General features: G+C 41.3%; 1 protein-coding gene across 1 annotated transcript in view; it reads right to left on the bottom strand.

The window, feature by feature from the left end:
• MYO1D (myosin ID) overlaps nt 1-14210 on the bottom strand; it is a 363696-nt gene that overhangs the window by 215492 nt on the left and 133994 nt on the right. Inside the window, exons 13-14 of the mRNA XM_069602865.1 lie at nt 9145-9219; nt 3066-3198 (exon numbers count right to left, since the gene is read on the bottom strand). Coding sequence (XP_069458966.1) covers nt 3066-3198; nt 9145-9219 — 208 coding nt within the window. The remainder of the gene's footprint in view (nt 1-3065; nt 3199-9144; nt 9220-14210) is intronic.

Below are 14210 nucleotides of genomic sequence, written 5' to 3'. Positions count from 1 at the left end.
CCTTTACTGACTTCTTGAATTGTATCTAATCTCATTTACTTTTGATCTTCCTTCTTTGTTTTTAATAAAGGCATAACAAGTGGACCACTTTAGGAGTATTCTACTGATTCTGATAAATTCTTTGTCATGCAGTTCCACATATTTTGTAGTTTCCACTGAGATTTCTTCTTCAACCTGTGAGTTACTTAGGAGAACACATTTTTAAAGTTCCCAAGCATATTAAAAAAAAAAAACACTTTTAAATGCTGGTTTTTATTTTACTTGTTGTGAGGATGGAGAATACACCTGTATATATATTTGTTAAAACAGTTGAGACTTCCTTTGTGCTCTAGCTTATGGCCATTTCTTAAAAATGTTCCATGTATACTTGAAAGGAATATGTATTTCCTATCCTCTGGGTACAGAGATCTTTTGATTAAAGTTTAAATTTGGTTTTCAAAGCTTCTGCACTCTTGCTAAGGTTTTTGCTTGATCTATCAGTTTTTGGTAGAGTTGGTTTAAAATCTCCCTCTAGAATTGTGAACTTGTCAATTTTGCCTTTTCCGCCTTTTACATTTTTCAGGGTCTTTTTTTTTTTTTTTTGGCTTTTTAGAATTTAAGTACCATCATGGCTGTATTGTTAGGTACCTAGTTCAAAATGGCTTTATTGAGTATTTTCTTTTTATTATTACTAGTCTATCTGTATTTAATAGATTTCCCCCTTAAACTTTATGTTCTCTCACATTAATATTGCCTTCACCAGTTTTCTTGGGGGAGGGGGCTTGATATGTCTTTATCTACCTTTTTGTTCTTAATCTTTCTGCAGAGTATTAATTAGATATAATAACTCCTATGAACAACACAGCAAAACCTTGGTGTTATTGCAGGTTCAGTTCCAGACCACGGCAGTAACATGAACACTGCAATAGGGTGAGTCACGTGAATTTTGTGGTTTACTGGCTTTCTGGACTGATGGGTTGTCTCTATTCTTTTGCTTGTCCTTCCTCCCTCTCTCATTTCCTATCTCTACACACACAGAGATTGGGAAGCTGTAGCAGAGACTGCTAGGCTAGCTGCCTACCTCATATACAGTACTTTTTTCCTACTTTGAAACAGAATACTTACTTCTAGCTGGGAGCAATGCTAACCAGAATGAAAGGCACTTCCCAGCTTCTCTGGCAACTAAGTACACCAAATGAGATGGAGTTAAAGTACTATATGAGGCTTCCAGGAAGTCTCTTTAAAAAGGAAGACGCTCCAGCTGCCATCTTGGACCAGGGGGATGGATGCCAAGCATTAAGATAGTAGAGGAAAAAGATAGAAGGAACCTGGGTCTCTAACAACCTTAGAGCTGCTATGCCAGTGCTGGGATACCTGCTTTCGTACTTCATTTATACAGAGAGAAATAAATGTCTCTTCTGTTTAATCCATTAATTTGGGGGTGGAGGTGGGGTTCATTTGTTTAGCAGCTGAATGCAATTCTCCATACAGAAATGATAAATGGTCCTAGAATTTTTATTTAAAAAATGTAACAGGACTTCCCTGGTGGACCAGTGCTTAGGAGTCCAGCTTCCAGTGCTGGGGACGTGGGTTTGATACGCGGTCGAGGAACTCAGATCCCACAGGCTACAGGGCAACAAAGCCTGTGCACTGTGACTACTGAGCCTGCACTCCAGAGCCCATGAGCTGCAGCTGCTGAGCCCACACACTGCACTACTGAAGCCCGTGCACCCCAGAGCCTGTGGCTCCGTAACAAGTGAAGCCCCTCTGTGCTGCAACTAGAGAAAGCCTGCATGCCACAACGAAGAGCCTCTGCAGGCTGCAATGAAGACCCAGCACAGCCACAAGTAAACAAATGTTAGAAAATGAACATTGAACTACCAAATATTGACAATAAAAATGACTCTTTTCTGGTTAATTAACTTGAACATATTTTATAAACAATATATTTACAATGAATGTGTTTTATAAAGTACATTCTGTAAGCTTCTGTGTGCGACTCTCTCTCTCGTGTCCCATGTCTTTCTTCTAGGTTTACTTTTCTTGCTTGATGAGGCAGGTTGAAGCTGACTTGCAGAGAAAAGCTGAGGAACAAGAGGAGGGGTCTTAAGGGTATTCAGGTCTACAGCTCTGGTATCCTTAACCCTCTCTGCTTTTCTGGCAGTTTGATTACACAAGCCAACACGCTGTTCTTATTTGTTGTCACCTGAGGCCAAAGAATCCTGACGAAAAGAACAGAAAGCTACTGAAGAGATGTATTCTTATGGCATTTGCCTAATTTATCCACAGTGAAGTAACCAAAAATAATATAGATTTAAGTTTTTAGAGAGGAAGTTGATTTAAAAAAAAAAGATAAAAATGAAGAAGAAAAAATACACTGGAAAAACACCAGGAGAAAGATAAAAATGAAGGAACTAAAAATAATGAGCCCCAGAATGCTGCCTAATTTATCAAACTTGTCAACAGCAGCAGTTAAGAGTAGAAATCTGTTCTTCAAGGGGAAGAAAATTTCAGACTAAAGTTATCAAACAGTATGGGATCTCAAAGGAACAATAAAAAGCAGAAAAGACGGTCCATAGTGCATCTTTTTATTTCAACTATTTAAAACAGCCTAAGGATGACACTTAAATACTAAACTTCCTCTTAAAACTCTATCTGTAATTTATATTCAGATACAATATAAGGATGGTACATGACAATTTAAGGCAAGATTTTTTTTTAAAGCCAGGCCTTGTCTTCAGCACAGGGCTAAAATTTCTTTTATCAGGCACATACTATACCTGTAGTATACGGTTTTTATTTTTTTAAGATTACATTAAGACTTTCCCGTTGATGACAACAATATAAAAGGCTTAAATTTAAGAAGATCATTCATCTGGGACACAAACAACTGTTTCACCAAGCCATGTTAAAAAACAAAAAAAACAGTATTAAGAATTGTTATAACATTCATTTAAAATACATGTTCTTCAATTTGATTTACTATAATTACCTAAAAAGCAAATATTATACATACCTTTCTCATTAACATATGTCAAGAGGGAATCCGTGAAACAAAACGGGTATTTTAAAATGAAAGTACTTACCTTTGAAGCAAGGTTGTCTACCAAAGCAATCATAGAATTCTTAAATAAGGTGGCAGCGGTCAGTGGTCTCTTGGTCACCTCTGTTATGCTCAGTTTGCCTTCAGGCCACATATTCTTCAGCACAGTATTTGAGCTAAGGAGCACAGAAAGAGGGGCTTGAACGCTACATTTAAATAAGTGGGTTAAGAATTGCTAAGCATTCCTGCTGAACTGTATCCTGGGAGCCACAACTGCACTGCAGATGCAACTCACTAGGCCTGACTGAACAAATGATTCCACCTAGAAAATCAGGCTGAGAGTATAATGGCAGGTACCACACCACAAAATGAGAAGATGTGTCTAAACCACACCACTTTCGAAAAATTCTTTCAATTTCTTTAAATGACTGCATTGCTATTATTACATAGGATATTCAATGGTTTACATAGCTCTTATACCATATACCTAAAATCAAATGGTTTTGGTGATTGTTACAAGAATGAGAACAAATCACAAACAGGAAAATGATCCTCAAGGTCATGTCAGAAATCAGGAAAGGGAAAGCATTTTTTTTTAAAAAAACTGGAGTATAATTGTTTTACAATAATGTGTTAGTTTCTGCTGTACAACAAAGTGAATCAGCTATATGTATACAGATATCCCCTCCCTCTGACACTTCCCTTCCACCCAGCCCCACCGCACCCCTCTTGGTTATCACAGAGCACCTAGCTGAGCCCGCTGTGCCACACAGCAGCTTCCCCCCAGCCAGCTATGTGATAAACACGGCAGTGTATGTCAATGCCACTCTGTCCATTCATTCCACCTTCTCCTTCCCCTGATGCGCCCACAAGTCTGCTCTGTCTGCGCCTCAAGAAAGCAGCTTTTAATTGACACAAATATGCATCCAGGATACACCACAAAAAGCCAGGTCTCTCAAAAAATACAGAGAGGAACAGAAAATAACCACTTTTACATCGTCCTCTCATAAATCCCTTTACTGCAGCGGAATTATGATCACACTTATAGGTAGTACTGGCAGTTCCAATATTTTATTGATGTGATACTAAGATGGCTGCAATCCAATTCTTAAACTTGAGGCCAGTTTTCAGGCTAAAAGTGATATATGCCTTATTTGGCTCTGATTTTCTTCCTGTTTCATTTGGGTGCTTTTGATTTTTTTTAAATAACTTTTTGTTGGAGTATAGTTGACTTACAATGTTATGTTGGGATTGACATTCATACACTACTATCTATACCATAGATAACTAACAAGGACCTACTGTGTATAGCATAGGAAACTATTCAGTGCTCTGTAATGATCTATAAGGGGGGAAAAAAAATCTAAAAAAGAGCAGATATATGTATATATATAACTGATTCACTTTGCTGTATACCTGAAACTAACAGAACACTGGTGCTTTTGATTTTGAAATAATTGGAATTCGAAATGTTGCTTGTTTTCTGAAAACTTCTCTCGTCAGATTTTTTTCTTTCTTAATTGGGGGTTGAGAATAGAAAAAAACTTAACATGGATCTTTTCTGCTAATTGTGTTTACTGCTGTCATCATTTTGCCCACTTTTCTTTCCCTGGCATAAAATTGAGAAAATTGAGTTGGTTCCCCAAACATCTAGTAAATTTCCATACATAGAGGTTCTAAATAATAGTAGCAAACTGCCAGAATGGACAAGAGCGAAGAAGATAAACAGTGAGGTGAAGACTGGCTAGTCTGTGAATGAAGGCAGAGAAATATTTCTGACTCTGACTGTTGCCAGCAAGCCGTGCCAACTGCCATCAAATGTGGCTATAAAATAATGCATGATCTGTGGTTCATGGACCCAGTTTTACTACGTTCTAGTCCTATTCCATAATTTTCCAAAGATAACATGGCAATAAAAATGACCACATAAATGTATATTGCTTTCCCTTAACTTTACCATTCCAATCTTTGGCAGAGAGATAACTTGAGGCAATAGTTCTCAGTTTTTGGTGCCCATCGTGCCTGAATGCCTTTGTAACATCAAAGGAATATTAATAGAATTTCCAGAAAGTAGTGTGTGTGCACTTTGAAAAGTCTGATGCATGTCAAAGACAGAAAGTCACTGTCTTTGGGTCTATGCAGTTTCTATCCCCAGTTCTACACTGCTCACTTTTGGACTTGTGTGCTGCTGCTGCTAAGTCGCTTCAGTCGTGTCTGACTCTGTGCGACCCCATAGACGGCAGCCCGCCAGGCTCCCCGTCCCTGGGATTCTCCAGGCAAGAACACTGGAGTGGGTTGCCATTTCCTTCTCCAATGCATGAAAGTGAAAAGTGAAAGTGAAGTCGCTCAGTTGTGTTTGACTGTTAGAGACCCCATGGACTGCAGCCCACCAGGCTCCTCCATCCATGGGGATTTTCCAGGCAAGAGTACTGGGGTGGGGTGCCATTGCTTAGACACTACCTAATGAATGAAGGGTGGCGTGAATGCTGGGAATGAAGGAAATAAGATGTTTATTATTATTATTTTATTTGGCTGTGCCAGCTCTTTAGTTGCAGCATGTGGAATCTAGTTCCCTGACCAGGGAACATACTGGGCTTCCTGCATTGGGAGCAGGGACTCTTAGCCACTGGGCCACTAGGAAAGTCCCTATTATTATATCATCAAACAGTAGAATTGATGTGTAATGAATCAAAATAGACAAGTTCAATTGTTTTCAAAGAGAAAGAACTTTGAGGTTGGTAAGTCAACATAATTTTCAAATATTTAAAAGAGCTTTTTCCTTAAAGGGGGAAGCTTATTTATCAGAAACTCAGTATGTGTAACAGAGAAGGCAGAACTTAGCTGGCTAATGAGAGAGAGGGAGAGTGGCCCGTGCACCTGGCATGCCACCTGCTTGCTTCCTGTCTCCCTCCCTTTACACACACACGTGCAAGCATACACGCATGCATACACTCCAGAACTAGAGATCCAAGAATTACTCTTTAAACGGATATAAAGAAAGGATTAAAATTTACCGAGGTCATTTAGCCATGGAAGTCTCAAAAAGTATCCAGAGGCAAAGGCAGCCCATTTAAATACTAAGAGGATAGTTTTAATCAAAATGATTTCAAGACTTTCCATCCCACTAGCAAGACCTGTCCTACTATGGCAATATATACAATAAGCTGCAACGTTTTATGTTTTTATACCTTTGGCAAGACCATCGCTGCTGTGAAATGTCTTTAATTACTAGACTCAGATCCAAGTTCCTTTGTTCTGATTCCAGGCTTACCAAGCAACTCAGCATCCTCTGGATGATATTTTTCACTGTCAGTTTATAAACTAGAGTTCTATTTAATTTTCCAGACAGGTTTCCAATAGGGAAGAAGAGCCTGGTAGACCAATGCAAGGGTTTCATACCGCGAGACCCTTAGGACTGCCTGATTGTCTGCTGGAAGTAAGTCCACGCGCTGCTCTGTCTCTGCGTTAGTCCTGTGAGCTGGGGTTACCAGAATCCACCGCCAGAAGGTGGCGCTGCTCTCAGTGAGCCGAACCTCTGGGCTTCCTGGGTGGCGCTAGTGGTAAACAACCTGCCTGCCAACGAGGGAGACGTTCAGTCCCTGGGTCCTGAAGTTCCTTTGGAGAGGGGCACAAAAACCCACTCCAGTACTCTTGCCTGGAAAATCCCATGGGCAGAGGAGCCTGGTGGGCTGCAGCCCATAGGGTCGCAAAGAGTCGGACACGACTGAAGCGACTTAGCACGCAGCATACAATGAATGCCACCCTGTGCGGCCTCCTGGTACACAGCCTGCCTGCCTCCCCTGGGCAACACGCCCTGACTTTGCCCCTGGACGACTGAGCCCGTTTTTCCAATTTGACTTTTTGACATTTTTTTATACAGAGCAATGCCAGACTCTTTGGTTTCTCTTTCAAAATGAAAGAGAAACTGTACCTGATAAGCCATTCACTGAAACTCCTTTCTGAAAGTCTCTCCTCCCCAAATTGGTTCTTACATGGGTTCTCTCTCAGACCCCCACGCCTCTGTGCCTTTCTAGGGTTGATGGCTCTCTCTCTGCTCCTGGAAGCTTCACTCACACAGATGAACCACTTTATAGCAAAACCTTCTGAAAAAAACGGTTGAAACCCACCGTCTCCTCATCCTCATTTTCTGTATTCTCTTGACCCACTTCTGTCAGACATCTGTCTTCAAGACACTGCTAAAGTTAGTGTTGTCAGGGTTCCACTGACCTTCATGTTAGCAAATCCAGTGGTGAATCTTGCTCCTCACATTACTCTGCTCCTGATGGTGTTTGGCACAGCTGATCATTTTTACTTGGCCTGGCCACCCTGACACCGGATTCCTGGCTTCCTTCCTAACTCACAGGCATGCTCTCAGCTCCCTTCGCTAGTTCCTCCCTCCCTGCTTGACTCAAAGTGGTGGAGTGCCTCAGGGATTCATCCTTCAATCTCTTCTCTCTTTTATTTTTTGTCTATGCTCACCCTAGATAATCTCAACCAGGACAATGCTTTTAGTACCATCAACAGACGGACGACCATGAATTTACTTCTCTGTTCCCGCCTTTACTCTTGAGTTTCACACAACTGTCTGTTTGGATGGATGTCCAGGACACACCTCCCACAAAACATATTCGAAGCGGTACTCTTTATTTTTCCCCAAAATGAGCACCTCCTCTGTCTTTCCCACAACCAAGCATCCCGTCCCCATTGTCTCTGACTTTTTTTTTTCCCCATAACACATTCTATCCACTGGCAAATCTTGTTGGTTCTACTTTCAAAATATCAGCCACTTGGACCATTTTCCCTTTCTGTCACCACCACCCACGTGTCAGCCTGGATCACTAAACCAGCCTCCTACCTGGTCTCCCCATGTTTACTCCTGCCCTTCACCATCTGGGTTTTACACAGCGGTTCCAGTGATTTCCTTAGAACAGACGTCATATCATCCGTTCCAGTGGCTTCCCATTGTACCTGGCTCATGGACTCTCTATGAGCAGGGCCTGTGGACCTCTCTGCAGTCATTTCTGATTGTTCTCCCCTCCCCTCACTGATCTTAGCCACACTGACCTTCCTGCGGTCAACACACCCATGCTCGTTTCCACCTTAGCATCTTGGTGAACTAGTCTTTCTCTCTTTGAATGCTGTCCCCCATACTCATGGTTTGCACCCACACTTCACTCTGGGCTCAGTTCAAATGACCTTTCTTTTAAGGAGCCTTTTCCTACCATACTACCTGTAACACCTCTATGGCCCTTCTTGGTCTATACCCTCAGTCTCTCACCTAACTTTGTTTTTCTTCCTAACACTTGACTCTAGCTGAAAGTTCCATCTTTTATCATTAACTGTTATCTCCACTAGAATAAAAGACCTCAGGAGGGAAGGGACTTTGTCCAAGTTTTTTCCAGCAGCTGAACCCCAAGAACATAGGGAATGTGCGGCTCAGAGGTGCTGCATACATCTTTGATGACCTACTGGCCAGTGGGCTGAGCTGACTTAATACATGAGCGATGACACTTTAACCAAAAGAAGCAGTTGGCTAGGAAGCTTCTCTTCTTCATGAGCCTTCTTTCCGAAGTATCTGTACCGGATGTGAACTTGCTATCCTTTGCTTGGTTTTATTTCTCCATGACTTTTTCACGTTTTCTTGGGTTGTGGGAAGATTCTATCCACTCTGCATTGATCACCACTGATGTGAGAGCCACTCTATTATTAGGGTGGTCCCTTGGCTGCAGGCAAAGACACTGCAGTGGGAATCAGAGTGTGTAAAGCTTTCGGCTGGTCCAGAGCTTACCTGACACCCTCCCATCACCACTGACCTGGCCTGAGGACTGCTGACTACACTGGCAGGGACAAGAAGGATGGCAACAGTAAAGAGAGAAACCGAGGAAACCCAAGGGAAATCGAGGAACACTGTATTAGTAACAGGGTCCCTGCCCTGAGTTTACAGATTTTATCATCATAAAGTAACAGATGATTTCACTCACTAAGTATGATCAAACAGAAGTATACAAATTGCCAGAAAACTCTTAAAATTGTCACATAGAATTAATCATGTGCATACCTATTATGTAATATATGTGTCAGCAAGCTAAATATAAAGACGATTAATAAAATTTTAATCCTACCTGTTATACATGAGGCGCTTGAAATCTTGAAATAAAGTGTCTTTGTTTTTGTCAATAAAACCAACGACAGAATACCTAGTTGAGAAAAAAGAAACACGGAAAACACATTATTCACCAAGTGAGAGCCATTTCGAAGCTTTTTTAGAAGTCTACAAGCCTTTCTATTGTTAAATAATGCCATCAATCATGTATAAAGCTTGTCCACCCAGTTCTGAGTTAAAGAATATCAAATTTACCTACTCTGTAGACAGAGTGATGTTTCTGTCCCTCAAAAGGAGGCCAAACATCAGTGCCATCACTACGACTAAGATCATCACTCCATGGGTTTGTGGCTTACCTCAAGATGCTGACTTTTAAAAAGTTAGCTGTGTGTGCCATCCCACATTCCTACGATAAAAGCAAAACGGCAACGTACAGGATCTAAGAGTCTCATCCGTGAGGAGGTGAGATGACTTGCCTAAGGCTCGCTCACTGTGTTCAGGGTGGGAGAAAAGATCCAAGGAGAACTGCAAAGGATGGTAAGATTGGGATAAGCAGAAGAGAAAGAGGAAGGCAGATTACACAGGGCAACATTAAACGAAGGCGAGGAAGCAGGCACATGCGCGGAGTTGCTGGGAGGAAATGAAAAGGTCAGTACATGGTGTGGAGGGCGGGATGTGAGTAAGGTCTCAAAGTAAACTTGCAGCTGGTGGGCAAGGGGCTGCCCTGCTGCAGTCACTGGCATGGACCCAGAGGGAGTAAACTGTGGGGAGGGGGTAACAGTACAGGGTGATTCTGTATGATCAAGACAGGCTAAGAGGTTAGGGAAATAGTAACTCTAGAGGTGGCTGCTCCCTATAGCTCTCCTATCTTGCCTGACTGTATTTTCTTCCTGGACAATCACATCACTGTAGACCAGCGGTCCCCAACCTTTTCGGCACCAGGGACTGGTTTTGTGGAAGGCAGTTTTTCCATAGACTGGGGTGGGGGTAGGAGATGGTTTGGGGATGATTCAGCTGAATTACATTCATTGTGCACTCTGTTTCTATTATTATTACATCAGCTCCACTTCAGATCATCAGGTATTAGACCCCAGAGGTTGGGGACCCTTGCTGTAGACAATTCTCCAGTCTCTAACTCTGACACCTCATCAGTCTTATATTGTTCCAGCCGCTCGTGTTTCTTTCTGCAAGAAAGTTTCGTGCTGCCCATGGGCACAGTTTTAGGCCCAAAATAATTTCCCTGCCTCCTCCAACCTTGGTCTTCTTCCTAGTACCTTCAAGTAGCTTTTGACTGAACCCATAGTCACCTGATTCTTACTATATCATCAGACCCTTACAATTCAAAGTCCTTATTCTGACCTTTTAGACTCATTGTGATTTGATCTCAATCTACTTTTCTAGGTGTTTCTACTTCTCTATGCCACCAAAAGGATACACTCCAGTCAAATGGGCTAAAGATCCTAAATCTTTCTAGCATCCTTCCCACTTTTTCCTAGAATAATTCCTAGCACCTAACGATCAGCATCTGCCTATCTGCGTTTATCACACACAGTTAAAGGTATTTGCTTATTCTGAAAACATGTTATTACTCATATGGAAATTATTTTCAACTATCTTTTGTTGTATCTATCTATCTATATATATTTATACACAAATGTGTGTATGTATATACATCTACATCTACATGGGGCTTCCCTGCTCAGCTGGTAAAGAATCCGCCTTCTATGCAGGAGACCCCAGTTTGATTCCTGGGTCAGGAAGATCCTGTGGAGAAGGGATAGGCTACCCACTCCAGTATTCTTGGGCTTCCCAGGTGGCTCAGATGGAAAAGAATCTGCCTGCAATATGGGAAACCTGGGTTTGATCCCTGGGTTGGGAAGATCCCCTGGAGGAGGGGATGGCAATCCACTCAAGGAATCTTGCCTGGAGAATTCCCAAGGACAGAGGAACCTGGCAGGCTATAGTCCAAAAGGTTGTAAAGAGTCAGACACGACTAAGCGACTATGCACAGCATAGTCGCTTAGTGTGTATATATATACACACACGTGTGTGTTAATACTGTGTGTTATTACACACACAAACCCCCACATACACATATGCATCTTACATGGAAAGCTCTTTATGGGCAGGGACCATACTTTATAAAGTATTGGGCACACAGAAGACACCCAGTAAAAATCTAGAAAAGGGTTGAAAGGCTTAAGGAGAGACAGAAAGGGAATTGGAGGCATCACATATTCCTCTATGGGGCCGGCTAGCTCTCTAGACTGGGAGTCTGGACACCTAGGTACTGTCTCAGCTATTCCGTAAACTTGCTGTCTGATGCTGGGAAAGAATGGCACGCGTGCATAAATGTCTCCATCTGTGAAAGAGTGGCTGCCCCGCGTGGCCTCTAAGTCTAGTTCTGCAGTTATGCAGATCCGAGCTGTAAGAGGGCAGCCGGTGAGTGTGGCCTGAGTGATCAGAGGCGGGCATCTGTATATCACTGGATCTCCCCTCTTTGGGATTCTGGAATCTGGAAACAGCACCAGAAAAAGTGGAAAACTGTGTGATCCCCATGTGAATGGCTAGTTTGGCAGATGGGGGTGATAATTTTGAGCCATATTATTTTATGATTCTAGAGGTTTTTTTAAAAAAAATTAATTTATTTTTTTACTTCACCATATTGTATTGGTTTTGCCATACATTGACATGAATCAGCCATGGGTGTACATGTGTTCCCCATCCTGAACCCCCTCCCACCTCCCTCCTCATCCCATTCCTCTGGGTCATCCCAGTGCACCAGCCCCAAGCACCCTGTCTCATGCATCGAACCTGGACTGGTGATTCGTTTCACATATGATAATTTACAGGTTTCAATGCCATTCTCCCATATCATCCTGCCCTCACCCTCTCCCACAAAGTCCAAAAGACTGTTCTATACATCTGTGTCTCTTTTGCTGTCTCGCATGCAGGGTTATCGTTACCATCTTTCTAAATTCCATATATATGCATTAGTATACTGTATTGGCGTTTTTTTTTTTTTTCTGGCTTACTTCACTCTGTATAATCGGCTCCAGTTTCATCCACCACATTAGAACTGATTCAAATGTATTCTTTTCAATGGCTGAGTAATACTCCATTGTGTATATGTACCACAGCTTTCTTATCCATTCATCTGCTGATGGACATCTAAGTTGCTTCCACATCCTGGCTATTATAAACAGTGCTGCGATGAACATTAGGGTACACGTGTCTCTTTTAATTCTGGTTTCCTTGGTGTGTGTGCCTAGCAGTGGTATTGCTGGGTCATAAGGCAGTTCTATTTCCAGTTTTTAAAGGAATATCCACACTGTTCTCCATAGTGGCTGTACTAGTTTGCATTCCCACCAACAGTATAAGAGGGTTCCCTTTTCTCCACACCCTCTCCAGCATTTATTGGTAGACTTTTGGGTTGCAGCCATTCCGACTGGCGTGAAATGGTACTTCATTGTGGTTTTGATTTGCATTTCTCTGATAATGAGTGATGTTGAGCATCTTTTCATGTATTTGTTAGCCATCTGTATGTCTTCTTTGGAGAAATGTCTGTTTAGTTCTTTGGCCCACTTTTTGATTGGGTTGTTTATTTTCCTGGAATTGGGCTGCAGGAGTTGCTTGTATATTTTTGAGATTAATTCTTTGTCCGTTGCTTCGTTTGCTATTATTTTTTTTCTCCCATTCAGAAGGCTGTCTTTTCATCTTGCTTATAGTTTCCTTTGTTATGCAGAAGCTTTTAATTTTAACTAGGTCCCATTTGTTTATTTTTGCTTTTATTTCCAATATTCTGGGAGGTGGGTCATAGAGGATCCTGCTGTGATTTATGTCAGAGAGTGTTTTGCCTATGTTCTCCTCTAGGAGTTTTATAGTTTCTGGTCTTACGTTTAGATCTTTAATCCATTTTGAGTTTACTTTTGTGTATGGTGTTAGAAAGTGTTCTAGTTTCATTCTTTTACAAGTGGTTGACCAGTTTTCCCAGCACCACTTGTTAAAGAGATTGTCTTTTCTCCATTGTATATTCTTGCCTCCTTTGTCAAAGATAAGGTGTCCATAGGTGCGTGGATTTATCTCTGGGCTTTCTATTTTGTGCCATTAATCTATATGTCTGTCTTTGTGCCAGTACCATACTGTCTTGATGACTGTGGCTTTGAGGTAGAGACTGAAGTCAGGCAGGTTGATTCCTCCAGTTCCATTTTTCTTTCTCAAGATTGCTTTGGCTATTTGAGGTTTTTTGTATTTCCATACAAATTGTGAAATTATTTGCTCTAGTTCTCTGAAAATACCGTTGGTAGCTTGATAGGGATTGCATTGAATCTATAGATTGCTTTGGGTAGTATACTCATTTTCACTATATTGATTCTTCTGATCCATGAACATGGTATATTTCTCCATCTATTTGTGTCCTCTTTGATTTCTTTTACCAGTGTTTTATAGTTTTCTATATATAGGTCTTTAGTTTCTTTAGGTAGATATATTCCTAAGTATTTTATTCTTTTCGTTGCAATGGTGAATGGAATTGTTTCCTTAACTTCTCTTTCTGTTTTTTTCATTGTTAGTGTATAGGAATGCAAGGGATTTCTGGGTACCGATTTTATATCCTGTAACTTTACTATATTCATTGATTAGTTCCAGTAATTTTCTGGTGGAGTCTTTAGGGTTCTCTAAGTAGAGGATCATGTCATCTGCAAACAGTGAGAGTTTTACTTCTTCCTTTCCAATCTGGATTCTATTTCTTTTTCTGCTCTGACTGCTGTGGCCAAAACTTCCAAAACTATGTTTAATAGTAGTGGTGAGAGTGGGCACCCTTGTCTTGTTCCTGACTTTAGGGGAAATGCTTTCAGTTTTTCACCATTGAGGATGATTCTAGAGTTTTAATTTAAATCAGGAACAGCCATTAAAGTTTCTTCAAATGTCTCTTTGGCATTTATAGAGATGATCATTTCCATTTTTTGTTGTTTAATCTCTGCCTGTAATGGGTTATGTGAATAGAATTCCCAGCATCAAAAATAAGGAGAAAGGAAAACAGGGGACTGTAAACAAAAACCAGATAATAAGCAGTGTGGGTGGACA

This window comes from Ovis canadensis, chromosome 11 (assembly GCF_042477335.2).
Source record: "Ovis canadensis isolate MfBH-ARS-UI-01 breed Bighorn chromosome 11, ARS-UI_OviCan_v2, whole genome shotgun sequence".
In the NCBI taxonomy this organism is placed as follows: Eukaryota; Metazoa; Chordata; class Mammalia; order Artiodactyla; family Bovidae; genus Ovis; species Ovis canadensis.
Note: the sequence above shows the minus strand (reverse complement) of the source record. Positions and strands in the feature narration are given on the sequence as shown.